Source organism: Lepidochelys kempii, chromosome 2, assembly GCF_965140265.1.
Source record: "Lepidochelys kempii isolate rLepKem1 chromosome 2, rLepKem1.hap2, whole genome shotgun sequence".
NCBI lineage: Eukaryota > Metazoa > Chordata > Testudines > Cheloniidae > Lepidochelys > Lepidochelys kempii.
In genome coordinates this window covers 43,109,733-43,137,287 of record NC_133257.1, presented here as the reverse complement: position 1 = coordinate 43,137,287, position 27,555 = coordinate 43,109,733, and the positions used below count along the sequence as shown (strand labels likewise).

Genomic DNA, 27,555 nt, shown 5'->3' with positions numbered 1-27,555 from the left:
GGAGGGGCGGTGCACCAGGCAGCATGGCGGCCGCTATGGCACTGAGCTGCGGGATGCGCTACGGGCCCTATTCCCGGCAGCTGCTGGGGCCGAGCGCCCGCGGGCGGCTCGTGCGGCCGGCGGTCTGGGGAGGGAGCGCGGCGCCGGCCTCCAGCCGGCCCGGCCCCGGGGGAGAGGTGCAGTACTGCGCCGAGCTGCTGCGGTGAGTCTGGTGCGGGACGGGCGCAGGGATGTAGCCGCCGCCCCAGCCCCTTGGGGGAGGGAGGCCTGTAACCCCGAGCCCGACCCCCAGCCCGGTGGGGGCGCTGTATCCCCCGTCCCCCCAGCGAGCCCCAGCCCCGTGCGGGAGGGGGCTGTAACATACTAAAAAAACAATAAAAGGCATGGCCCTAATTTATTTAGTAGTTGTTGTTGTAAGTCGCCTTTAAAATTAATCCTCATTTTGGGGGAGGTGAAGTAACACAAGCAATGTAAGTCTTAAAATTTATCCCCCTGCGGGGAGCCTTACCCTCGTGGATGAGGAGAGTGGAGATAGAATTGGATTTAAAGTACTGAGAGCTTTAAAACGAAGACTAATCAGTTTAATTGAAATTCATTAAAAATGTTCATGCCTATAGTGAGATGTTTAAAGGGACAGACCATCAGCACTCCTGTCTGAACATTCTTTGCTTCCTTGTTGTTACAAGCTACATTTAAGCTTACTATAGCTGAAATTTATTATAGGGAGGAAAAGGTTTTTCTCTAAAGGTGGGTTGGTGGGAAGGACAGGGGACTTTGTATAGTTAGTTTCATTGTTTTTCCCCCCATGTACTTGGTCAGTTTCCTCTGTTGTTTGAGTGGGGGTTTTCACCTACCAACAGGGAAGAGAATAACTTCCAAAATAGGGAAATGTCATTGTACAACTACAAATATTGGCAGGGGCAGGTGTAGTACTGGATACTTCTGTAACTCATCTTTAAAGAATGACTAGATTTCAAATTGATGGTATTCCTCAGTTAAGACAGTTTCAAAGGAACATTTGATGGGTCTGTAATTAGCTATGAAAGTGCCCTTTAAGGATCTTATCCTAAGCCTACTAAAATTGGTAAGTGTCTTTCCATTGACTTCAGTGGGCTTTGGATCAGGCTCCAGAACAGGTTTAGAAAGTAGCTGCCCAAGGTCACCCAAAGTACTTTCAGGGATTTGTTCTGAAAATTCACAGTAGATTTCCAGTTACTGTTTTTATGTCCACAAAGTGCTTGTCTGCAAATCTAGTTTTCTTTTTGCCTTGACACTAATAATTAAATAGTTAAAACTTGCCCACTTATTTTTACCTCATCTATGAAACAAATGTAACTAAAATGGGGTGGGACGGGATCAACAGTTCTCATGAAAATGAGTAAATGTGTGCCCAGATGTCTGCCTCTTGAAGTTAGGGGCTGAAACTTGAATGCAAAGCTTCACCCTATGAATGCAAGGGATGAAAATACAGGCACCTTAACTATATAGACAGTTTTGAATTCCGCTTGTAATAAGAATAGTTGAGTAGAACTCTGCATTTTATGGTATGGTTTTGTGTGCTGCAGTTGTTTTTAATTTAATGGCACTCCCAAGTGGCCAAAGGAGTGTACATCAGTTTAGATACCTATAGTCAGTATGCCACAGTTGTAAACTGTATGCTGTGATTGGAATTGCAAATAAACAAAAGGACATATCTACACTTCGAGCTGGGAGTTTGATTCCCAGTTCAAAGAGACATACTTGCATTAGTGCTCAGTGAACCTACATGCTAAAAATAGAGTGTACACATGGAAGCACAAGTGGCGGGAGAAGCTAGGTGCCCCAAGTACATGCCCATCCAAGACCCTAGGCATTTACTTGGGGTGGCTAGCCCCTCCACTGGCTCTCATTACTGCAGCTATATTATATGTTTAGCTGTTAGTTTCATCAGAGCTAATGTGGGTATGTCTTCTCAAGCTGGGAATCACACCTCCAGTTCTAGGAGTAGATATACCCAGAAACTCCACTGGTCAAACAAACTGTCCTCTGCCAAGCTCCAAAGAGTCCAGTCTCTGTAAGTGTGGTTTCATTAGAACACAAGATTGGAAGTCAGGAGATCTGGACTGTAATTGCAGTTTTGCCACAGACTTGCTTTGTGACTTTGGGCAAATCTCTTAAAGCCTGATTCTCAAAGGTGTAGCTGCTCCTGCTGGTGCACAGGGTGTTCAGATTACTTCCCAGGGGGAATGAATGAAATCTGTTCTTTTAACTGTTTAAAATAAAAGCATCTATTTTTGTTTTGGTCACAGTTACTAGTTGAGCTCGCAATTCACTCCTATTAGAAGTAAGTTCAGTGCTGACTAGTAGAATGGTTAATTTACATATAGTTATAAATAAAATTTATAATCTTTTTGTTTGTCATATATAGGAAACGTGACTATGAAGGGTTTCTGTGTTCTCTATTGTTGCCTGCAGAATCCCGCACCTCTGCTTTTGCACTGAGAGCCTTCAATGTTGAACTGGCCCAGGCAGGTATTAAAATAGATTTGTGAAGTACTGAACTATAACTATCATTTCAAGACTCTAGGTTGAACTGTAAAGAAGTGTTGTATGCTGAGATGAAAGTTTTTGTTTCAAAGGGTGATAAACAGATGGTCCACCACAAAACCCCAGATCTAAACACCTGTAGAAACTGAGGGGGCTTGGAATCTAAACTTGGATCTGAACTGTGCAGCTGACTCCTATCTGAAAAGGATCAAACCAAAAACCTTGGGGGAGATTCATTTCTAGGTCTATGCTGGCAGAGACTTGGCAGACTTTCAGGAGGGAAGGTTGCAGATTTAAAAAAGTGGTTACATCTTCCCTCTGCTAGATAGCTGTAGTAGGCTATACCTCTCTAATGGCCCCTTGAGCAGAGGGTGGACAGTACTCCTGTCTCTGGTGCACAGCCCTCCAGCTCTGCTGTTCAGAGCATCTGCCCCCTGGTTGGAAAGTTAAAGTAGTCCAAACAAAAAGTCAGTATGCTACCACAGCCCTCAAAAAAGCAGAGCCCTAGGCATTCAGGAAGCCAATGAGAAAAATAAAAGAGAAAAGTACCTGCCCTTCTCTTTCCTAAGAGGGCTTGGGCAGCCAAGGCTTTCAAGCCATTTCCTGGTCAGCAACCCCTATTGCAAGGTGCCAGGGAGCTCCTTCGGAGTACTACCTTACACTGAGCAAATATCATCCTCCCTTTTAAGGATCTACTTATCTGCAGGCGTGACAAGCCTCACAGATGTGCTGCTGTGTTAAGGCTGATTTTGCCCGGAGGAGCTCTTTAACTCCTTCCTGATTGGGGTGGAGATCTGCCACACCACAGTGACCCTCAAACTGCCAGTGCAACCACAGAAGTTGATGCTTGCAAGAAAGGCCTAGCTAGAACAGCCCAGAGGATGTGCTGATTAAACATAATCCTGTTCAGCCTCTGTTGTCAGGACTCTTGGATAATTTAAAGCTGCCCTCCCTAGCAGTGGGAACACTACCTGTGATTCCCTGGGGTGGTTTCCTCTGAGGTGAAACTGGTCCAGGAACTGAACTTTGTGTGTTTTGAAATCCAGATTCTGATCTGGATTTTGTGGTTCAGCCCAGTCTCATAATACATGTGTCTTCAGAAGAATATTTGAAATAGCTGCTTGTCTTTGGGTTTCATTAGTGCGATGCTGAATCTGTAAAAATATATTTTATCTCTGTGATTAAAAAGCACAAGAAAATCTCGAGCAGTAAAACAAATACTAATCACAAAAACAAGAATTATATTAGTATGCAATAGCTTGCTGAAGTTTAGTATTTTAATTGCCAAGTGATACATATAAAATATTATCTAGTAGCAGTATTTTAAAAATTGCTTACTAATCTAGTTGAACTGAAGGAGGTAGATGTGATTTTTGTGATAGGTAAAGCAAGTGACTAAGGTGAAATGTACAACAAAGCAATCTTTTATCATTTATAGGAAGATTTGGGCAAAGTGTTTGATCTTCACTGTGGAATATTAGACACATTTTTGTTTCTGTCAGAGGTGTTGGCTCTTCCTGTGAACAGCTTGTCTATAGTCATAAATAAAATAGCCATCGGCTTATTATTGGAAAATTTTACCACTGGAGAGAAGCTGATTTTTACACAGGCATGATCAATGAAAAACCGTAATTGTTGCATATCTAGATGAACTGAAGGAGAGCAAGTTAAAACTTTAAGTTTACTGTTAGAAATGTTTTTATAAAATACCTGAATAACTTGGCAAAATGTTTAAAGAATAAAATTGTTCATTTAGTATGCTGTGTTCACGGAGTGACATCCTGCCCCAAATATTTCCCCCTCCCTGAGTTTTGCCATTGATTTCAGTGGGGCTAGGATTTCACCTAACATGCGTAAGTTCATTTGGGATATATATGGCCATATTTTTGAGAGAAGCTGAATGCCCACAGCTCCTGTTGTTTCACAGGTAAGCTGAAGGTGCTTAGTACCTTTGAAAATCAAGCTGTTAATTATTAGGGACTTGTCCCTGTGAGATGCTGAGCCTGTAGGTTGCATTGGGGAGCTGAAAACTCAGCATCACTGGGAAGGCACTTAGTGCCCAAACCTGCAAGATGCTAAGGTATCCAAACTGCAAATAATTTAACATTCTGCTTTGTACATCATCACAAACAATTGAACACTGGAATCCAAGCTCTGCTGGCAGTTTTCTTGATGATAGATATGTCACTATCTGACTTGTTCTCTTGCAGCTGTAGAAATCCTGATAGTAGTAACAATTTGACTCACTCCTGCAAGCCCTCAGTGTCTTTCGTGCCTTCCTTTTGAAGTCATGTTTTTTTAAAAAAAAAAAAAAGCACATGTATATACAGTATGTATAAAAATTGTATGTATTTTATTTTCTCCTTCTCCTTTTGTATGTTGCTCACTGTTTAGGATTGTAATCTCTTTGGGCAGTGACTGTGGCCTAAGAAATTAGAAGTTGTGACACTCAGCCTCACAACATCTAACTTTTAGGCACCTAGAAAATCCCTGTGATTCACAAAGCCTGACCCCTAGTTTACCCTACATAATTACTTTGGTGTAGCTACTTCGCTCAGGGGTGTGAATAATCCACACCCCTGAGTAACGTAGTTATACCGATGTAAGTACCAGTGCAGACAGTGCTATGTTGGCGGGAGAGGTTCTCCCAATGACATAGCTACCACCTTTTGTGGTAGGAGAGATATAAAGCCAACGGGAGAGATCTCTCCCATTGTCTTAGAGCATCTTCACCAGAAGCTCTACAGTGGCACAGCTACTATGCGTAGCTACTGTAAATTTGTAGTGTTGACCTGCCCTGAGTTAAGTCCCTAAGCTCCTATACGATGAATGGGGAGAGACATCTTCAACTGTGATTAACAAAAGCCATCATGCTGGGCAGGGAGCTAGTCATCCAATGAGAGGGGTGTGTGCTACACTTTGTCCTTGTCTTGGAGAGAGGCACCTAAGTCTGGGCTGCAGGGAGGCGCCCATGTCGTCTTGGGATTCTCAGCTGCAAACACTCTATTTGCAGTAGGTGCCTACACCGTTAGCAAAAAGCCACAGAGGAGGAAGAGAACTTCTCTCAACTTTTAGCCCAGTGGTCAAGGTATTCACCTGGGATATTGGAGACCCCTGGTTCAAGTCCCTCCTCTACCTGAGGGGAAGAAAGGATTTGAACATTTATGTGACCCCTCTTAAGTGAGTGCTCTAACCATTGGGTTATGGGATATTCTGATGTGGGGCTCCTTCAGTCTTTCATGTTGAAGTTGTTGCACTCTGGCTAAATAAAGTCAATGGATTAGAGGGACTAGATCGTGGGTCTCCCACTTCCTAGATGTGTCTCCTGAGTCCTCTAATGACCAAGCTGGTCTACATTACACTGTAAGTTGATCTAAGTTACACTACTTCAGTTATGTAACTTAAGTCGACATAACTGTGGTCGACTTATAGCAGTGTCTGCCCTGAGCTATGTCGACAGGAGATGCTCTCCCATGGACATAGCTTCCACCTCTCAGGGAGGTGGAGTAGAGACTTGATAGGAGAGCACTCTGCCATCAATTTAGCATGTCTTCACCAGACCCGCTAAATCAACACCCACTGCATTGATCGCAGCAGTGCCAGTTTAGCCCGGCATGTAGACATGGTCTTCCTTGTGAAAGATGCATACTGATGGCATGTGATCAGAAAAATCATTCAGGAAAGATGATACTTAGTTATGCTCTTTAAGTGTCTTAAGCTAAATGCCTCCATTAGACTGTAAATTTCACTCTTAAATATATTCTTTCCAGATTAAAGACTCCATAACACAGAAGACCATAGGTTTGATGCGAATGGAGTTTTGGAGGAAAGCTGTGGAAGATATATACTGTGATAACCCACCACTTCAGCCAGTTGCTATAGAACTGTGGAAGGTAAAATATCTTTCCTGTCTTAAAATTTATTTATAATTATTATTTTACCTGTGGAAAATGTTTTGTTGTTTTGCATGTGTTATACTGCATACTAACTGTATTTTGTGTTATACAGATAATGTATGATATGTTGTATGTGTTATACTAAGAGCAGCCTGAAGCAAAAAAGGGAGAGATGGACAGTGATGATGCTGATATCTAGGGAGAAGTTACCAGAAAAATGTAGCAACTAGTCAGAACTATGTTAATCAGAGAATTTGCCTTCTAACCAGGTGAAGGGACAAAATCATTAGAGTGACCATTTTAAATCAGTACCAATTAAAGTGTTTAAGTAAACTTTCCTGAGCCTCTACTAGTCTTTTCCAAAGGTTTAAGAACTGAAAGAAGACAGAAATTAGTGTGATCAGAGACTAAAGCCAGAAAGCGGACCATACAAAGAAAGATACACTATAGGAGGCTCACACCTTCACAGTTAAAACTATAATGCGCACTATTTCATATTCCATTGCACTCTGACTCCCCAGAAAACTGAATAGCTGACAGTTTCTTTCATTTTTTTTTTTTAAACTTGCACAAAATCCAAGTCCTGATTTGGATGCTGAGTTACAGGGATTCTACGTACCTGCCAACTTTTGAAATATTTGCTTCAAGACACCTCTGTGTTGTTCTGGAGCTTCCATGAACTTACAAACTCAAGCACGCCTACAATTTAGCATCTCCACTGGCCATGGTTGGGGACAAAATGACCAGCTGACCAAACCTGTTCACTCTAGTTAGGACCCCCACTGCACCAGATGACTGATGATTGCCTGTACTTAAAATGGGAATAAATAGACCCCAATATGTTGCTTTACAGTTATGATTTCCAGCTGGGATAGGTCATTGCCTTAGGACCACAGACTGACATCTTAAACTCTCCATCTAAGGAGTCATGTGCCTCTGTCTGTGTTGAAAGTGCAGAAAAAATAGGGAAACCCCCTATAATGGTGGGTTACTATACTACAATTCCTGTATGATTAGAGAGTTCACTTGAGGGCATCATGGCTCTCCATCTACTGTCTGTTGTTTATCTGAGGTCAGGGATCACAGCCCTTTACTATTCCCTTTTTCTGATGTTGGCACTGTTGTGTTAATGGACGCACCGAGTGTGCTCTTCCTCCTTTAGGTCTGATGTCAAGCACAAGTCAGTACTTGTTTCTATCAACAATCCTGTTCAAATTATAATTGGATTTAAACAAGAAACTGTTGAAGAAAGAGAGAAAACACTGGTAATGCCAGGAAATAAACAGCATCTACTTGATTCTCATCTAGGATATCCAACACTATTCCTAGATATCTCCAATTCAGAATTATTTATTTCTTTAGCCACAACAAAGCTCTAATATAATTAAAAGAGAAGCTGGCAAGTATTCTGGACCTTAGTTATAGATTATTGGATTCAAAGCCCCAATAGAACAGACTTAGATGTCTTTGCTGCAAAGGGTAAAATTTGATATTGGTAACCTTATTTCTGCACCTTTTGCTTTTTATTCACTTTCTCTCTGCCCAAGTACATGCCAGACTGCCCACAAGCAAGCTGGTCTCTTTGTTCTTCCACAATGTCTGTGCTTCCAGGAATGGATTTGGTCCTTGGTTACTCTTTTTCCATTCCAAAGGTCCCCTCCTGTGTGGTTGTCTGGATCTAATAGATTCAGCATACACTGGCTTGTGGTATGTCTAAACATGTTCTTCCCAGCTTTCCTCAGTGGGGCCTGCTTGGATGAATAATAGTGGTTTCTTCCAAAGGATAATTGTAGTAAACATCATGTGGATGAGGATCTGTATCAAATGTCAGATTTTGAGATAGTTAGACCGGCTGGTCATATACCCTCTTTCCAGGAAGCAAACCAACCTTGTAGTGGAGGGAGGGGAATAGATCCATTCCTGCAACAAGGGTTGCTCTCACACCTGGTTTCTCTATCAGGCCCTTTAAACAGAATCAATTGCCAAATGAGAAATAGTTCAAAAAGCTTAAAAGCATTTCTTGGATGTTCAATCAGCTTTGATGGGCAAAAAGAACACTGAGGCAAACTAACAATTTCCTTGGATTACCTCATAATGGTGCACTCATATTGGTTCCCAGAGTTGTGATTTTATTTCCAGTGCCGCTGGACACACCCGGAATGATCCTGTATGATCATTTCAGTCTTTGCAGAGAGGAGCTGCCCCAAAAAGGACAGGTTGTTATTAAAATAAAAAACAAATCCTGTATAAAAAAAACAAAACAAAAACAAAACAAAAAAAAACCTTGAAAAAGCATTCCAAATTCATGGATAACCTGCAGACCTCTCTCGTAGCCAAATTCATAGAGCTTCTTTAGTTAATGTTTCTTCTATCAAAAACATTGCATACTATATTTTCATTACTAGGTTTGCATGGGGGACAATTGCAGTTTTACACATCAGTTATCAGTTTGGTGTATATTAAATACATATTCCCAAATATTTTATATGGAATATGGCCAACATTTTCAAATTTGGCTCCCAAAGTTTGGTGATCAAATTCATATGAAGGCACCTAAATAAAACTAGCCTGATTTTCAGAGGTGCTGAACACTTGCAGCTACCATTGATTTTTAAAAGCCTTAATATGGATTTAGGCACTGAATTTTAGACACTGTGACACGGTCAGGCCAGATGGCTACAGGAGAGTGATTTTTTTTTCCCCCCTGAGTTAGAAAATGCTTTATTCTGACAGCTGATTGAAGACAAATATCCACATCTGTAGTTGGAGACTTCAACTGGCAATATCACAGGGCCCGTTCCTTATACGAATTACATCACTGAATCACAACACTATTTTGTGTGCTCAGGAGAGTGATAGAAGGCAGATATATTAGCCCCAGGTTAAGTAGGTCCCTTTCCCCTTTGGAAGGTAACAGGGAAGGTTCTAGAACAATCAGGATCTTTTTGGAAACAATTAAGGCAGACAGGCTGATTAGAACACCTGCAGCTAATCAAGAAGCTGCCAGAATCAATGAAGACAGGCAGGCTAATCAGGGCAACTGGGTTTTAAAAAGGAGCTCACTTCCGTTTGTGGCGTGTGTGCGAGGAGCTGGGAGCAAGAGGCGCAAGAAGCTGAGAGCGAGAGGGCGTACTACTGGAAGACTGAGAAGTACAAGCATTACTAGACATCAGGAGGAAGGTCCTGTGATGAGAATAAAGAAGGTGTTGGTAGGAGGCCGTGGGGAAGTAGCTTAGGGAGTTGTAGCTGTCACGCAGCTGTTACAGGAGCCACTGTAGACAGCTGCAATCCACAGTGCCCTGGGCTGGAATCCAGAGTAGAGGGCGGGCCCGGGTTCCCTCCATCCCCCCAACTCCCTACTTGATACCGGAGGAGTTGACCTGGACTGTGGGTTCCACCAGACGGGAAGGTCTCTGGCCTGTTCCCTGATCCACTAGGTGGATCAGCAGAGACTGCAGGGATTGTTCTTCTTCCTTTTCCTCATGCTGGCCAGTGATAAGGCTAACTGAGTGAACGGCAGATTTGAGCCATGAAAGTGGCCAAACTGAGGGCTGCTGTGAACCTCTGAGGCGAACAAATCTGCCAATAAGCGCAGGACCCACCAAGGCAGAGGAGGAACTTTGTCATAGTACCCATGCTTGAAAATGTTTTGTATTTTATCAAGAAACTCATCAGATTGTATATGAAATTACAACTTAAGTTTAGGCTACCTTTTCAAAAGTGACCTCTAACTCCATCTTGTACGCCAATTGAGACACTGTGAGCCTAATTCTAAACACGTTTCTGTGGGAGTTGTCAGTGTTCAGAACTTCAATCAGGACCTGTATGTCTGAAGTTACGTACCCAAAATTACAAGTGATTATTGACAATTTGGCCCGTAGTATCTGTAACTTAACAAAACTTGTTACTTCTTTACCACTCTGGCACTGTTGCCGCCAATGCACTTACAGACAGTTAGTGCTGACAAACTGGGAAACCAATTGGGCATCTAAGGCCTAGTCTAAAGTCTACTGAAATCATTAGAAAGATGTACCTTTGCAACATTTTTTAAAAATATCTGCAAAAATAGTTATTTGGGGTTTAAATTAGATCTAAAGAGACAGATAATGATCTGTAGAAAGCCTTGATTCTGAGAACAGACTGCTCCAAAACTTCTATCATAAACAGTTAATCATGTCAGACTCATACACAACAGTACGTACTAGCTGCAAAATTGAAGGTGATTGAGGGAATTATTTTAAATAATAAGTTTGGAAAAACCAGTATAGAATGGAGGAGCTGTGAAAGGAGGGCAAGAGTTTGGCAGAGATGAGTGGCTGAACAGGAGATGGTAGAGGATTATCAGTTTTCTATAATAAATTGAATAATTATACTGTTTATACATTAAATAAATATATGAATATTCTGTATAAACAATATCTGTTGACATAACATATATACTCATGCTAATTATTGTTCTCCTGAAAAACCATTAGGGAAGTCCTTTCATTGCTCGTCTTAGGAAACAAAATGCTGAATTTGGGAAGTGAACAATGTGATCTGCAAATATTTTGTTGGAAATTGTAATAGAATGACCCAGTAATAGAATGAATGTGTAGACTTAAATTACATTTTAAAGAAAATATATTTTTTTAAAATGTCTCCTTTGCTTACGTGTTGGCTTGAGCCACAAGATTCTGTTTTTTCTGTAGCAGTAGTAAAGAGAGATCAGTTGAAAAGTTTTACACTTAATTTTTTTATTACACACTTTAAATTTCCATTTTGATTTAACTTAGATGATACTGAGCAAGTCAAATCTTACTTTTAATAACAAAAAGATCATTAAAAAATTACAGCCTTTATCATACCTTGCTTTCAATAATTTTCCAAATTTTCCCTTTTCTCTAAACTGTAATATGGCTTTTCTTTGTTCATCTCCAGGCTGTCAAGAGACATAACTTGACTAAAAGGTGGCTTCTGAAGATTATTGATGAAAGAGTAAGTAATTTTTTAGTATGCATTTTAATTTTTCCTCTCATATTTGACTTTTTGAATCATGTGTACCTAACCAAAACTTAAAAGAGCTCATCTTTTCTATTTCTGTATAGTTTTCATGGTATCCTGTTCCTATCCACTCACATCATCTTAGTCTCCTGACAGCATTCTGTGACCATGTTTGTTTGGCTTTTAGAAATTACTTTAAAATATTTCTGTATTGCCTCATATCAAGATGAGTTATGAGCTTAAAATCTCAAACAAACGTCATTTTATATTGCCTTCCCTACAAGATCTATATATATCACAGGTACTTATGTGGCCCTGATTACCTTCGTTGTTGAACACCTCACAGTCTCTAATGTATTTATCCTCGCAACACCTCTATGAGGTAGGGAAATGCTAATATCCCCATTGTACAGCTGGGGAACTGAGGCACAGAGAAGTTAAGGGACTTACTGAAGGTCACATGGGAAGCCTGTGGTGAAGCAGGCTATTGACTCTGGCAATTGAATCTGGGTCTCAAGTCCCCTGGATCATACTTCCTATCAGAGCACTTTATAAACATTAATTACTTTAACTTCACCACATCAGTGTGAGGTAGATGAGTATTAATATGCACATTCTGCACTGAAACTAAAGGACTTGGAAGTCCAGTGACTCGCCCAAGCACACACATGGAGTCTATGACAGAGACCATCCGGGTCTCTTCACTCTCAAGCCTGTATGTTTTATCCACAAGACCAGCTTTCCTGTCATAGTGAGTGAGTGTTCTATTTCTGATAGCATTTGCATGAGACAGCAAAGTACACTCAGTAGTTTAAAAGTGCTTTTAAAAAAGCACACACTTGAGGAACATATTCTGATATGTGTAATTTTCTTTCACTGAGATATAAGCCTCATTCACTGGTAATGGACTAGACTTGGCAGTTAATAGTGTAAACATACTGTACAGTACCATTCATCAGAACTAAGGGTGTGAGTCCGCAGTAGCACGGCATGAAGACTCCAAGGCCAGGTTTGCACTACAAAGTTTTGTTTGGCATAGCTATGTTGGTCAGATGTGAAAAAACGCACACTTTCTAGCTGACATAATTATGCCAGCAAAAATCCCAGTATAGATGCACATATGCTGACAATGTGCTTCCATCAGCATAGCTGATATTCAGTTTTGTCGTAGTTTTGTCAGTCTCAGGATATTAGAGCTTGTCTAAGCTCGAAAGCTTGGCTCTTTCAGCAACAGAAATTGGTCCAGTAAAAGATATTGTCTCACCCACCTTGTCTCTCTAGCGTAGCTAATCTCATTTGGGGTGATGGTACTGTTATTGCCAGCAAAAAACTCCTGTTGGTATACTGCTGTATCTATGGCAGGGGACTCTGTCAGTATAGCTATACTGGTAAAGCACTTGTAGTGTAAACAAGCACCAATTGATTTAATGTTAATGCAATATTGCAAGAGAGAATTTAAATATACAATGGTTGTGGTTCCTTCAGCAACCTTAGCTCGTTGCCCTTGCACATACATATTTTGTATTGCTGGAGATATTTTAAAATGTATTCCTTAATGTGTATATGGTTATATTCATATACACACGTGATTCCTCCCTATCCCCTAATGTAAGTTACTTTTGTCCACTATACCCTAATGAAGGATTATGTAGATCTGCTCATAATGATCAGTTTGTGCAAAAAAAACATGTTCATGTTGCAATACAGACTCATACATATTCATGTTCTGTGCTCAAACTATAGGAGAAAAATTTGGATGACAGAGCATATCGCAACATCCAGGAACTTGAAGCATATGCTGACAACACTCATAGCGCTCTCTTGTATCTCACCTTGGAAATGCTAGGTATGTGGTTTTCTTTATTTAGGGTTTTTATGGAGAATTTATCAGTAGTGCTATAACTGCTACTATATTTATTAATGGGGAGGATTTTCAAAAGTGTTGATGGTTGAGCTAATTCTGGACCCATTAAAGTCAGTAGTAAAGGTTCCATTGACTTTAATGGGAGAAGAATAGGTCAATTTTCAGCACTTAAATCTATAAAATTAGGGCTGTCGATTAATCGCCATTAACTCACACAATTGCGATTAATTGTGCTGTTAATAGAATACCAATTGAAATTTATTAAATATGGTGGATGTTTTTCTATATTTTCATATATATTCTGTGTTGTAATTGAAATCAAAGTGTACATTATTTATATTACAAATATTTGCACTATAAAAATGATAAAAATGATAAAAGAAATAGTATTTTTCAATTCACCTCATACAAGTACTGTTGTGCAATATCTCTTTTGCGAAAGTGCAATTTATAAATGTAGATTTTTGTTGCTGTTACATAACTGCACTCAAAAACAAAACAATGTAAAACTTCAGAGCCTCCAAGTCTACTCAGTCCTACTTCTTGTTCAGCCAATCACTAAGACAAACAAGTTTGTTTACATTTGCTGGAAATAATGCTGCCATCTTCTTCTTTACAATGTCACCAGAAAGTGAGAACAGGTGTTCGCATGGCACTTTCGTACCCGGCATTGTATGGTATTTATGTGCCAGATATGCTAAACATTCGTATGTTCCTTCATGCTTCAGCCACCATTCCAGAGGACATGCTTCCATGCTGATGATGCCCATTAAAAATGTGTTAATTAAATTTGTCACTGAACTCCTGGGGGAGAATTTTCTGTCCCCTGCTCTGTTTTACCCGCATTCTGCCATATATTTCATGTTATAGCAATATCGGATGATGACCCAGCACGTCATTCGTTTTAAGAACACTTTAACTGCAGATTTGACAAAACACAAAGAGGGTACCAATGTGAGATTTCTAAAAATAGCTACAGCACTCGACCCAAGGTTTAAGAATCTGAAGTGCCTTCCAAAATCTGAGAGGGACGAGGTGTGGAGCATGCTTCCAGAAGTCTTAAAAGAGCAACACTTCAATGCGGAACTACAGAACCTGAACCACCAAAAAAAAAAATCAGCCTTCTGCTGGTGGTATCTGACTCAGATAATGAAAATGAGCATGCGTCTGTCCGCACTGCTTTGGATTGTTATCGAGTGGAATCAGTCATTAGTATGGAAGCATGTCCCCTGGAATGGTGGTTGAAGCATGAAGGGACGTATGAATCTTTAGCGCATCTGGCACGTAAATACCTTGCAATGCCAGCTACAACCATGCCATATGAACACCTGTTCCCACTTTCAGGTGACATTGTAAACAAGAAGCAGGCAGCATTATCTCCTGAAAATGTAAACAAACTTGTTTGTCTGAGCCAGTGGCTGAACAAGAAGTAGGACTGAGTGGACTTGCAGGCTCTAAAATTTTATATTGTTTTGTTTTTGAATGCAGTTATTTTGTACATAATTGTACATTTGTAAGTTCAACTTTCATGATAAAGAGATTGCACTACAGTACTTGTATTCAGTGAATTGAAAAATACCATTTCTTTTGTATTTTTACAGTGCAAATACTTGTAATCAAAAATAAAAACAAAGTGAGCACTGTACACTGTATTCTGTGTTGTAAATGTAGAAAACCAAAAATATTTAAATAAATGGGATTCTATTGTTTAACAGTGCGATTAATTGCACGATTAATCATGATTGATTTTTTTTAATCGCTTGACAGCACTATATAAAATTAAACCTATTTCAAATGTCACAGCCATATCTATCTGTCTTAAAAATATAATCGCATCCTAAGTGGGGTGGGGGGGGAACAATCAAACCCTAAAAAATAGGCTATCAGTCACTGACTAGTAGGTGTATTCATTTAGAAAGGGAAAAGGAGTGAAGAGTGTAGGGACAATATCTAACTCTGTCTGCATATTGCCTAACACAATGGGCCCTTGTGTAAGAGAAAGCAGTAGGGTGAGAACTAACCACATGATTCTTGAGCCCTGGACTGTCAGACGGTGTACTTCTAATGTTGATAGTAATCATCTGCCTCCATGCTTTGGAGGAAAATCTTTGGTCTGACTTGCATCTTTTAATTTGATAGAACCAACTCTGGAGAATTTTGTACCTACCATGCCTGTCTCGGAGCTTACTTTTTCCCTCCCCAGCTCTGACGTTTTAGATGGACTTAAATAAATAAATAAAGCACAAAGAGATATGGCTAAGGTTTTAGCTATGGTACCACAGTCCAGGCCCAGATGTGTAGAGATGGCCATAATATAAATATTAAAGAATAATATTGAAAATGTGCTAAGAGAAGAAGCTGTGACTTCATAAAATACAGGCATACCTAAATTAGACAAGATACATTCGTGAACTAGATATAATTTTGCAATGTGACATGGTAGCAAAGAACATCAATCTGATCAAGGGAATGGGGGAAAGCAAAATAAAAGGATATTTTGACTAGGCATCCAGTGAGGGGCTTGGGAATATAAATATACAAATATTTGAAGAGATTAAATGCCAAATTAAGTTTGCTAAGTGAGCTAAGGTCTTTCTCTTCCCTGAACAGTAAAGCATAAACGTTCTGAGAAACCACACTTCGACAAATGGCTGCTACAACCTAAATCTTCCTTGCTGCAGATTAAGCTCATTACTTGTCCTACCTTCAGTGGACATGGAGAACAATTGATCACTCTTCTCTTTCTAATAGCTTTTAACATATTTGAAACTGTTATCAGGACCCATCTCCCAGTTTTCTTTTCTCAAGACTAAACATACCCAGTTTTTTTAAATTTACTGACTATTCCTGATCACTTTCCTCTCCTCTAAGTGCTTCAGAATTGATTCCTTGAGGACCGGCTCCATGATTTTTCCAGGGACTGAGGTGAGGCTGACTGGATCCCCGGATCCTCCTCCTTCCCTTTTTTAAAGATGGGCACCACACTAGTCTTTTTTCCAGTCATCCGGGACCTCCCCCGATAGCCATGAGTTTTCAAAGATAATGGCCAATGGCTCTGCAATCACATCCGCCAACTCCTTTAGCACCCTTGGATGCAGCGCATCCGGCCCCATGGACTTGTGCTCGTCCAGCTTTTCTAAATAGTCTTGAACCACTTCTTTCTCCACAGAGGGCTGGTCAGTTCCTCCCCACACTGTGCTGCCCAGTGCAGTAATCTGGGAGCTGACCTTGTTTGTGAAGACAGAGGCAAAAAAAGCATTGTGTACATTAGCTTTTTCCACATCCTCTGTCACTAGGTTGCCTCCCCCATTCAGAAAGGAGGCCACACTTTCCTTGATCACCTTCTTGTTGCTAACATACCTGAAGAAGCCCTTCTTGTTACTCTTAACATCCCTTGCTAGCTGCAACTCCAAGTGTGATTTGGCCTTCCTGATTTCACTCCTGCATGCCTGAGCAATATTTTTATACTCCTCCCTGGTCATTTGTCCAATCTTCCACTTCTTGTAAGCTTCTTTTTTGTGTTTAAGATCAGCAAGGATTTCACTGTTAAGCCAAGCTGGTCATCTACCATATTTACTATTCTTTCAACACATCAGGATGGCTTGTTCCTGCAACCTCAATAAGGATTCTTTAAAACACAGCCAGATATCGGGGTGATCGAAGTCCAGCATTAGAACCAGGGCCTGTGATCTAGTAGCTTCCGCTAGTTGCCAGAAGAAAGCCTCGTCCACCTCATCCCCCTGGTCTGGTGGTCTTTAGCAGACTCCCACCACAACATCACCCTTGTTTCTCACACTTCTAAACTTAATCCAGAGACTCTCAGGTTTTTCTGCAGTTTCATACCGGAGCTCTGAGCAGTCATACTGCTCTCTTACGTACAATGCAACTCCCCTACCTTTTCTGCCCTGCCTGTCCTTCCTGAACAGTTTATATCTATCCATGCCAGTACTCCAGTCCTGTGAGTTATCCCACCAAGTCTCTGTTATTCCAATCACATCATAATTCCTTGACTGTGCCAGGACTTCCGGTTCTCCCTGCGTGTTTCCCAGGCTTCTTGCATTTTGTGTATAGGCACTTGAGATAACTTACTGATCGTCCTGCTTTCTCAGTATGAGGCAGGAGTCCTCCCCTCTTGCGCTCTCCTGCTCATGCTTCCTCCTGGTATCCCATTTCCCCACTTACCTCAGGGCTTTGGTCTCCTTCCCACGGTGAACGTAGTTTAAAGCCCTCCTCACTAGGTGAGACAGCCTGCTTGTGGAGATGCTCTTCCCTCTCTTCGTGAGGTGGAGCCCATCTCTGCCTAGCAATCCTGTCCTCCAAAGTGTTTGCAGTCTCCCATTTTAGTGGCATCTGCACATGTTATAAGCATGCTCTCTACACCATTATCCAAGTCATTAATGAAAATATTGAATAGTACTGGACCCAGGACAGACTCCTGCAGGACTCCACTGGATACATCCTCCCAATTTGACAGCAAATTATTTATAACTACTCTTAGAACAGTTTTTCAACTAACTGTGCACCCACCTTATAGTAATTTCATCTAGACCACATTTCTCTTGTTTCTTACAAGAATGTCACATAAGACCATGTCAGTAGCCTTATTAAAAATCAAGATATATCTTGTCTACTGGTTATCCTCTTCCCCCTGCCCCGCAATCCATTAGGACAGTAACCCTATCAAAGAAGGACATTGATTTGGCATAATTTGTTCTGAAAATCCATGTTGACTATTATCCTCTAGGTGCTTACAAATTGATTGTTTAATAATTTGTTCCAGTATCTTTCAAGGTATCCAAGTGAGGCTGACTAGTCTATAATTCCCCAGGTCCTCTTTGTTCCTATTTTTAAAGATATAGGTATTGTATTTGCTCTTCTCCCTCACTCTGGGAGCTTACCTGTCCTCCATGAGTTCCTAAAAATAATTGCTAATGGTTCTGAGATTGTTTCAGACAGTTTCCTTCATTACGCTCGGGTGAATTTCATCAGACCCTGCCAGCTTAACTACATCTAACTTATCTTTAACCCATTTTTTTCCCTATGCTAGCTTGTGTTCTATCCTCCTTGTTGTTAATGTTAATTGTGTTAAGCATCTGGTCAAAATTAATTTTTTTTAGTGAATATTGAAACCAAATCGGCATTAAACACCTTAGCCTGCTTGATGTCATCCATTATTAGCTCTCCTTCCTGCTAGGTAGAGGACCTTCATTTTCCTCCGTCTTTCTTTTTCCTAATGTATTTATAGAAACTCTTCTTCTTGCCTTTTATGTTCCTTGCTAGGTGTAACTCATTTTGTGCCTTAGCTTTTCTGATTTTGCGCCTATGTTCTTGTGGTATTTTTTTTTTTATATACTCATCATTAGCAATCTATCCACATTTATAGGCTTCCTCTTTGATTTTCAGTTATTAAAGAACTATATTGACTTCTTACTATTTTTTCATCTTTCCTTCACTCCTGGATAGTTTGCTGATGTGCCTTTAATATTGTCTGTTTGAGAAACTGCTCACTGTCCTGAACTGCTTTTTTCCTTAGATTTTCTTCCCAGAGGATCTTACTTACTAGTGTCCAAGTTTGTTAAAATCTGCATTTTTGAAGTCCGTTGTTGTTGTTCTGCTGCTCTCACTCCTTCCTTTCCTCAAAATCATGAATGCTATCATTTCATGCTTTCTTTCATCCAAACTCCTCCCTTCCACCTGCAGATTTGCAACCAATTCCTCCCTGTTGCTCAGAATCAAAACTAAAATGGGTGCCCCCTAGGTTGTTACTTCCACTTCCTGAAACAAGAAGGTGCCCCCAACACATTCCAAGAATTTACTGAATGTTTTATGTTTTGCCATATTGATTTTCTAACAGATATCTGGGTAGTTCCCCATTTTGTGTTTTGGAAATTTGTTTGTTCTAGAGATGCCTCATCCTTCATCTCCCGCTTTTGGAGGTCTGCCTTGACATTGCTTCCCTTTTTCCCCCTCCATTTCAATTTCAGAATGTCAAAATGTTTTGTTTTAGTAGAAAATGTTGAAATCAAACAATTCAATATTTCTGAATCACATTTTTTAGAAATGTCTGTTCTGCTCCTGCCCCCCGCCCCAATTTTTGTCCAGATTTGGGACAAATCAAAAGTTGAAATGTTAGAATTTCCTTTGGGACAGAAATTCTGAATTTCCTTTGGCTTTGCTTAGTATTTATTGCTGAAATTTTATTCCTGGTCTCTTGTTCACTAGGGGTAAGGGGTTGCACTGATGTAACTACACTGATGTACTAGGGTAAACTGTACCAGTGCATTTGTAATAGGAGTTTGAACTGGTTTAGCTACATTGGTATAGCTACATGAGTGCAAAAAATGCATTGTAGACTAGCCCTAAGAGAAGTCTCATTCCAGAATGTAGTAATCAGTCAGCTAGTTTACTAGCTTTCACCTCTGAGATTAGGTCTCAAGGACAATCTGTGAACATATGCTGTTTGAGGCAAATATATTCTTAACAGCTGTAACACTCAGGCTATTCTGTTGTTGATTATTTGGTTTTTAACCTTTATTTCTGCAAATACAGGTGTGCGGGATATCCATGCAGACCATGCAGCCAGTCACATTGGGAAAGCACAAGGCATTGTCACCTGTTTAAGAGCAACTCCTTATCATAGTAAAAGACAAAAGGTCTTTCTTCCTATGGACATTTGTATGTTGGTAAGAAAGTATAGACTGGGAACAAACAATATAGTATCTCTAACTGCATCTCTCAGCTTTAGATATATAGTCTTTTCTGTTAGTCCAGAAAGTAAATGTCAAAGAGCCTAGTTGCTATTAGTAGAAGGTTCACTTCCTGTGGCTTGCAGTACCCCCAGCATGTTCTTTCAGTGACAGGGCTTGTCTTGGTCTTGTTGCTTTGCTTCCTTTGGGAGGTATGATTAGAGTGATTTTTATTTATTTTAGTGCTAGCTCACTGCAATTTTTTTTATTAAATCAGTAGTATTTTAGGATTTTTCTTCATGTGCAGAAATACACATGGAATGGAAATCAGTTCCTTCCTCCCAGCCCTAAATTTTCTAGTGTTGGTCCCTTTGTTTCAGAATGAGCTCCCTAGCCTTCTCTTTGTTGTGCTGTGGTCATACTCTTGCTTTTTCTGTGCAACTCAATAGTAACTACAAGTATTTGCTCACTCATTGCTGTAGCATGTAGGGTCTAGTTGTACAATTTGAGAGAACACCTAACTGGCACTGGAATTCAGCAGCCCTTTACAGGAACAGGTAATTGTCAATGACACAAGGATTAAAACACAAGTATCCCATTAATGTTCATATGAATCTGTGGCTAAATCTATAGACAATAGCATTGAATATTTATTTAATAATTTCTCAGTTTGCATTTTCAAATTATGACCTCATTCTCATTGCTCTTATATAAATCCATCTAATTGTAGAAGTGCTTAAGGCACATGCACTAATCTTTTATGAATATCATTTAAATGTGAATTAATATCCTTGATTTGATATTAATTTGGGTTGTTTTGTGTAGAATAATGAAGAGCTCCAAATTTGGTAACCTTTGGCTTTGCTTTCCTGCTAGATCAGTATTATGTGAATGGCACGGAAGCATAAAATGGCTGATATGTCGATCCCAAACAGTAACTCATGATGGCAGCTGGTTAGGGCCTTCCAACTTTCTTACCTTTGTTTCAATATAACTTAATATCATATACCTATGTACACAAACACACACCCACACAGAATTGTGCTTGTCCTTGCCATCACAGCCACGCATGTGACTATGAAACTTTTCAGTCATCAGTGGGTGTTGGAGATGGGTGCAAAGGTAGACTGAGAGTGTTGCAGAGACAAGAGGTATCTTGGCAGCTAGTCAGAGTCACCAGATTACTCTTGAATCTGTGTCCTCTGTGTGGCTTTGTCTTCACTATAAAATTTTACCATGTTCAATCAGCCTTGTGAATAAATTTAAGTTAGCTGACATGATACTGAACAAAACTCGTCTTAGTCTGCATTAACCAGTATCATGGTCACCATTGTGTCACCTAATTCAATTCTCAATAAATGTTCAAACATGGTACCATTTTGTAGTATAGACCAGCCCTATGACAATGCCTTTCTTCATGGACCAAACAGCTGTTTTTCGGGTTAATCCGTAACTTTTTCTTTTACCCTGCTTAGCCTCAGGTGGTGGTGGTGGTGTTTTTTTTAGCTTGACATGCAAGAAGTTGATTTCAGATTACCAGAATTTAAATTCTAGCTCAGTTATCCCTACTTACTACAAAGTATTCAGAGAGTCAGTTTATGCAAAGACTGAGTTAATTACTCTTTCCTGTCTTTTCCTTCACTGAGCTTTGCTTCCTACTGACTACTTTAAAAACATGCATAAACGTTTTTCAGATTTTTATTGTAATCTGGCAGACAGGCAGGCTTCTGGCTTTCCTACTCTCTTGTTAATCAGAAACGTGTGTTTTGTTTTTTGCTCTTCCCTCTCAGCATGGAGTTTCGCAAGAAGATTTCATAAGAGCCAATCAAGAGAAAAATCTGAGAGATGTAATTTACAACATTGCCAGCCAGGCGCACATTCATCTAGAACATGTAAGCGTCCTCTTTTCTTGTTAATAGCATATAATCAATTTTAATGTTAAGAATTGTTGTCAGAATGTGGTCTTAGATGGTGCTTCTAGTTGGGCACCTTATTTATTGTATCAAATATTTTAAAAACACTTTTACCTTCATGTAGAAGTTCAATCTCCCATCCTCTATTCAGTTGTGGGCGCCTTTGCTGAAAGTGATCAGAAAGGTGCAGATCGCAATTACTTTGAGGAATATAGCCTTGTAGTGTTAAACTGATTGGAGAATAAACACACCAAAAAACTTATTCTAAAACAATAAAAATAATTTTTGAATGGAGGTTCTTTTTATTGTAACACATTTGCATGAATTTTTCTATTTCTAGTGACAGCTCTATGTATGTATAACTACTGATTGAAAGCTTTTGCACATACAGTAGAACCTCAGAGTTATGAACACCTCGGAAATGGAGGTTGTTCATAACTCCTGAACAAAACGTTTTGGTTGTTCTTTCAAAAATTTACAACTGAATATTAACTTAATACAGCTTTGAAACTTTACTATGCAGAAGAAAAATGCTGATTTTAACCATCTTAATTTAAATGAAACAAGCACAGAAAGAGTTTCCTTACCTTGTCAAATCTTATCTTTTTTTAAACATTCTGTTTTTTTAGTAGTTTGTGTAACACAGTGCTGTACTGTATTTGCATTTTTTATTTTTTTTTGGTGTCTCCTGCTACCTGGTTATGTACTTCCAGTTCCACATGAGGTGTGTGGTTGACTGGTCAGTTTGTAACTCTGGTGTTCGTAACTTGGAGGTTCTATTGTATGTCATTATGAGATGTAGGATATGCAAGGGCGTGCCTGCACAGATCAGATTCCAGGGTCACAGCCACTGACTGTGTGCATGAGTTACTTTGTGTATTTTGGACATAGGAGCAATAATTACCAGGCATTCAGATTTTGCCTTTACATGCCAAACTCTTTTTTCCCTGAAAACTGCCTACTATATGCATAGTGAGCTGCACCAGCAATGTTTCTCTGGTTTTGTTTTTGCCCCAAGCCAGTCTGTTTGGGATCACTGTTTCAAACTTCAGTATTTGTGCAACGGCTTTGTCAAAGGTTGTTATTCACATGGATCAATTAGTGGATCCGAACTTAAGAAGCCGCACTGAGACCTATTCCTTACCTCTCTGCTATAAGTATTGAAAATAAAACATACAGGCTATGCTTATAAAAGCATGTTGGTACATACTACATTAAAAGAACATTAAGGTGCAAAGACAAGCTTTCAAAAGTTAAATGCCAGAATTTAGATTGCCTGTGCAACCTTAGTTTATCCCCCTTGTGCTTATGCATTGTGATATTCTTTAATGACATAATTATACATGATGACATCCTTTTTTTCCCCACAGCATCCCTGCCTCATTTAATTAATGGGTCTTCAATATTTCTTTTTATTCTTCACAGTTGGCGTGTGTCACCAGACCTTATTTAACAAATGCTGCACGAACTACAAAATGATTAACTCCCTAATGGGAATTTTTATGGTGCTCCCACTATAGTATCTGAATGCATCACAACATCTCTGTGAGGAGATGATTATTTTTATTTATTTATTTATTTTGTACAGCTGGGCAACAGAGGCACATAAAAATTAAAGTCAAAATTGTCAAGTGTCCATTAATTTTGGGTGCCCAATTTGAAACACCTAGGTCTTGATTTTTCAGGATGTTTGGTATTTATAGCACTTAGTGTTCAAAGCACATCTCAAACCAACTTCAGTTCCAGTTGTGAGTGCTCAGCACTTCAGCAAATCTGGCCCCAGATTTGGTTTCATTGGGCACCCTGAAAATGAAGAACGTGCAGTTACATGCAGTTAGTGGCCAGCTGTGAAAAATTTGGTTTAAGTGATTTGCCGAGTATTGATTAGGAACTCTGCAGCAGAGGCGGGGATATAATCCAGTTTTTCACAGTGGCATTCTACTTCCTTAAGCATGAGACCATCCTTTCTCTTCCTGCAGTCATCTGCCTCATTCACTACACATCTTCCGACTTCTGCATCATGGGTGCTGAATAAAAAAGGGGTTCTGTAGAAAAAACAGTATGTGATCATGTAATTATACACTAATCATAATCCAAACACACAAGGGGGGCAAATTAAGGTTGTGTGGGCATTTCCTAACTTTTGCGTGCTTGACTTTGCAACCTTAACATTCTTCTTAGGATTTTTTGAATATAATTTCCTAATTTAAAAAAAAAAAATTCACCCCAAGAATTCTACCATGTAGAATCATGTTGACCCCCACTTTGCATCATCAGCATGATGCAGCTCTCATTCTGGGGTCCCTACACTGGAGGGCTGGGGGCAAGCTCGGCACATTGATCCCAGAATGTGGCCTTGCATGTCTGAAAGTTCAGCTCATCATCTCAAGCTGCATTAAGATGCAATCCCACCAGCTAGTGCACCTTTCTCGGGCCCAGAAGCAGTGTTCCACTGTTTGCAGCTGCTCTATGAACACCACCAACAATCTTGAATGGTTCTCACTGTGTCCTACAGCAACCTGCCCACCAGGAAATTGTCATATTCCTCGCAGCTCTTCTTGTGGCTCTGCAGATATTGGAGGATCATGCATCCTGTGCATGCAATGCTTCTGACAGTACCACAAACTCTGTAGTTCTGTCAGAGATGGCAGATGGTGACAAGCACCCTGCAGTTCCAGTCACCCTGCATGACTTGTTTGTGGCCCACTGTACATTGCACTGTCTTTTGGGAAGTTTTGGCGCTGGATGGGGGCAAGCTGTACCCTGGCATACTTACCCATAGTGCACTGCACTGTGCATCGACACAAACACTCCTTGTGAGTATACACACCGCCAACTCAAGGAGACAGGTATTACGTTCACAAGCTATATAACAACTGTGGCGGCTTTATGCCAACGTAACCCGTGCTGGCAAGTTTTGTAGTGTAGACATGCCCTAAGTGATGTGATATGCTCATGCAACGACAGTTACTGCAGATACTCAGGGAATGTTAAATTTATAACCAGTAGAGGGCAAAATAAGCTAGTGAAGAGAGGACTTTTCTTTAAAAGCTTAGTGACTAAAATACAATGAAAACAATCAAAACTGGACTGAATACAAGTGAAAGTCCTGTTGCAAAGGCAGTCCCTTTTTAACAATCTTAAGTCCTGCTGACACTTCTTCCCCTCTCTCTCCCCCTTTTAAAAATATAGTTCTATTCTGAAATGTAACTCTGGAAAGATGGCTTCTGTTGGTTCTTTGTATGCTTCTCAATTGCTCAACATCAAATGTTCTCAGTTTACCAAGCAAGAAGATGGTTTTTCTGTCAGCCTTGCAAGACATGGGAAAGTCAAGCTGGATCCTTTTCTAGCTCATGCATCGTGACCAGTAAATATAACCCAACAAAAGCGTATTGTAGGTTTAGTTAAGGGTTAAAACCTCAAAGGTTAAAATAAAAAATCCTGCTCTTTGGAATATTTAAGGGCTATTCCTTTCAGTTGAGGGCTGTTAAAGCTGTAGTTCAAGATTCAGCCTATTACTATTCCATTCTGTTTGTCCAGTTCTCCAAAGGGCTGTTTAGAAAAACAAGGAATTCAGTAATTGATATTCTTGGTATTTTTAAAGCTAAAAAAGCAGAAAAAATGCTTTTGGAAAAAACATTGATCCTGTATTTATAAATGAAGAAATATTAAAGGATAATTTTTTCTTTGTCTTTTAGGTTCAATGAGCTGTACACCTTGATTTAAAAATAATGCAACTGCAGTTTATGCTCAGTCCTGCAGTCAGATCTGTTGTCTCAGACCCCCACAGCCATGCAGAGCCCCATAGATATCAGTGGGGCTTTGCCCAGACAGAGAGGTCTGAGCTAGCGGTTTCAATGCTGCAATCGGATCCTAAGGCTATGTCTACACTACAGATGCTATAGCTACAGTGCTGCAGCTGTTCCGTGGGGGTGCCACCGTATAGATACTTGATACAGTGAGGGAAGTGGTTTTTCCATTGCTGTAGTTACAGCTGGTAGTTAGGTTGATGGAAGAATTTTTCCGATGACCTAGTGGTGTCTACACTGAGGGGTAGGTTGGCTCTGTCTCTCTCAGGGGTGTGAATTTTTTGTACCGCTGAGAGACATAGCTAGGTCAACGTACGTTTTTGGCGTAGACCTGCCCTAAGTTATTAATTCTTATGATGTGGAGACCAGAAGTCAGCCCCCGTCGTACATTGCTAACAGGAATAAAAGTAGTAAAACCATATTTCTTATATTAAACAAGCAGAACACATGGGGAGCAGATCTGTGGATTAAAAATATACCAGTTTACCTAGTGAATTTTCTGATTATACCTAAGTTTAAGGCTGCGAAAAGGCACAGGAATGGTAACGGGCATCTCACAATATTAGACACTTGGTTTTGTAATTACTTCTATATATGCTGAAGGATGGTGCTTGATTTTTTATTTAATGAAAGTTGTACCTTCATTGCAGTATATTCAAACCTGAAAGATTCAAGCTCATGATAAATTTGGCCAGTTTGAGCCATTAAAACTCCGTATTTGAAGTTCACTTTGATCTGGTAACTTCTCTACGCAATATTTTTTTTCCTTCTCTTTTCAGGCTAGGTCCTTCAGTAAAAATGTTCCTGCCAAAGCATTTCCTGCCTTTCTCTATACAGTAAGTGTGATAACAGTGCACTCTTTAAGTGGTGGAGTAATTTGTGTTTCGTTTGTTTATGAACGGTAATGCACCAAGTTAATTGTTAATTAGTAGTATTTTTTTTATTATTCAATGGGCATTCTGGGTGCTTAATATATCTGAAATTATGCCACCAATTTAGGTGCCTAAATATAGGTTCAGGTGTTTAACTGCCCAATAGTTTTTGTTTTTCTATTTTTTAAGGGCAAAATTTCTCAAAATGGTTTCCATGTATTCATAGACTGTCAAAAATGGTTTAGATATTTATAAAATAATATTGCATATGCTGCTGTTTGTGTCCATTATACATACTAACCCTTTTTTTCTCTTCTAGGTTACTTTAGAAGATTATTTATATAAAATACAGAAAGTAGATTTCGACATATTCCATCCAAGCTTACATCAGAAGAGCACGTTACTACCATTGTATTTATATATTAGATCCTGGAAAAAAAAATATTAAAAATAGACTTAACATGTCCGACTGAGTTCTGCTTTTTTTTTTAAACTGACAATTTTATAGATATGTTCTTGATAAATAAGTAACTTTGTTATACATTCTGTGAACTTTTCTTAATTGGAAGTAATACATGAGCATGACCTGTAGCTATTAGCTTCCTGATCATAGGAAAAGCTTATTCTTGTCAGTAAATTAGGCAGATGTGATTTGGCAGACACACAAAGAGTGGATATGAACTGTTCTGAGGTTACTCTTGTAGTCATTTTTTTGTAATAACACTTGAAGCCAAATTTTACTTGGGCTAATCCCCCATTAATATTATTTACTATTTATTCCTGGCAGCATACACTATCTGCTAAATGCTTTCCTAACATAAAAGAAGACCTAATTCCTGCTCAAAAGAGCTTACAATTGATGCTCTGGTATTCAGCTAAGCAACATTATTTAGTATTTTACAAATTACACATTACACAAAGCAACATTGCTTGTGTATGCCATTGGTTTGATGGCACCACCACTGAAATCCTTCTCGGTGCCTTCATCTTGTCCCCAAGTACTTGC

At 39.7% G+C, this 27,555-nt stretch overlaps 1 protein-coding gene across 3 annotated transcripts; it reads left to right on the top strand.

Moving 5' to 3' along the window:
* NDUFAF6 (NADH:ubiquinone oxidoreductase complex assembly factor 6) lies at nt 1–26,999 on the top strand. 3 transcript variants are annotated; one of them, XM_073330531.1, is made up of 9 exons: nt 1–202; nt 2,408–2,507; nt 6,297–6,419; nt 11,343–11,399; nt 13,149–13,251; nt 19,819–19,952; nt 21,746–21,847; nt 26,457–26,513; nt 26,869–26,999. In XM_073330531.1, exons 1-9 carry the CDS (start codon nt 24–26, stop codon nt 26,995–26,997), a joined length of 984 nt encoding a protein of 327 aa, XP_073186632.1. In that variant the 5' UTR covers nt 1–23; the 3' UTR covers nt 26,998–26,999. The 3 variants fall into 3 exon arrangements, with proteins under 3 accessions (XP_073186632.1, XP_073186634.1, XP_073186633.1); XM_073330533.1 differs by lacking the exon at nt 2,408–2,507 and having other exon boundaries at nt 29–202; XM_073330532.1 differs by lacking the exon at nt 1–202 and having other exon boundaries at nt 2,408–2,511.
* The last annotated feature ends 556 nt before the right edge of the window (nt 27,000–27,555 follow it).

What these genes read in the sequence shown, in the direction of transcription:
- NDUFAF6 (XM_073330531.1), top strand. Translation starts at nt 24, where the DNA reads ATGGCGGCCGCTATGGCACTGAGCTGCGGGATGCGCTACGGGCCCTAT. An exon ending in TTGCTATAGAACTGTGGAAG is followed by an intron (nt 6,420 to 11,342) that starts GTAAAATATCTT and finishes GTTCATCTCCAG; the next exon opens with GCTGTCAAGAGACATAACTT. An exon ending in CTATGGACATTTGTATGTTG is followed by an intron (nt 19,953 to 21,745) that starts GTAAGAAAGTAT and finishes CTTCCCTCTCAG; the next exon opens with CATGGAGTTTCGCAAGAAGA.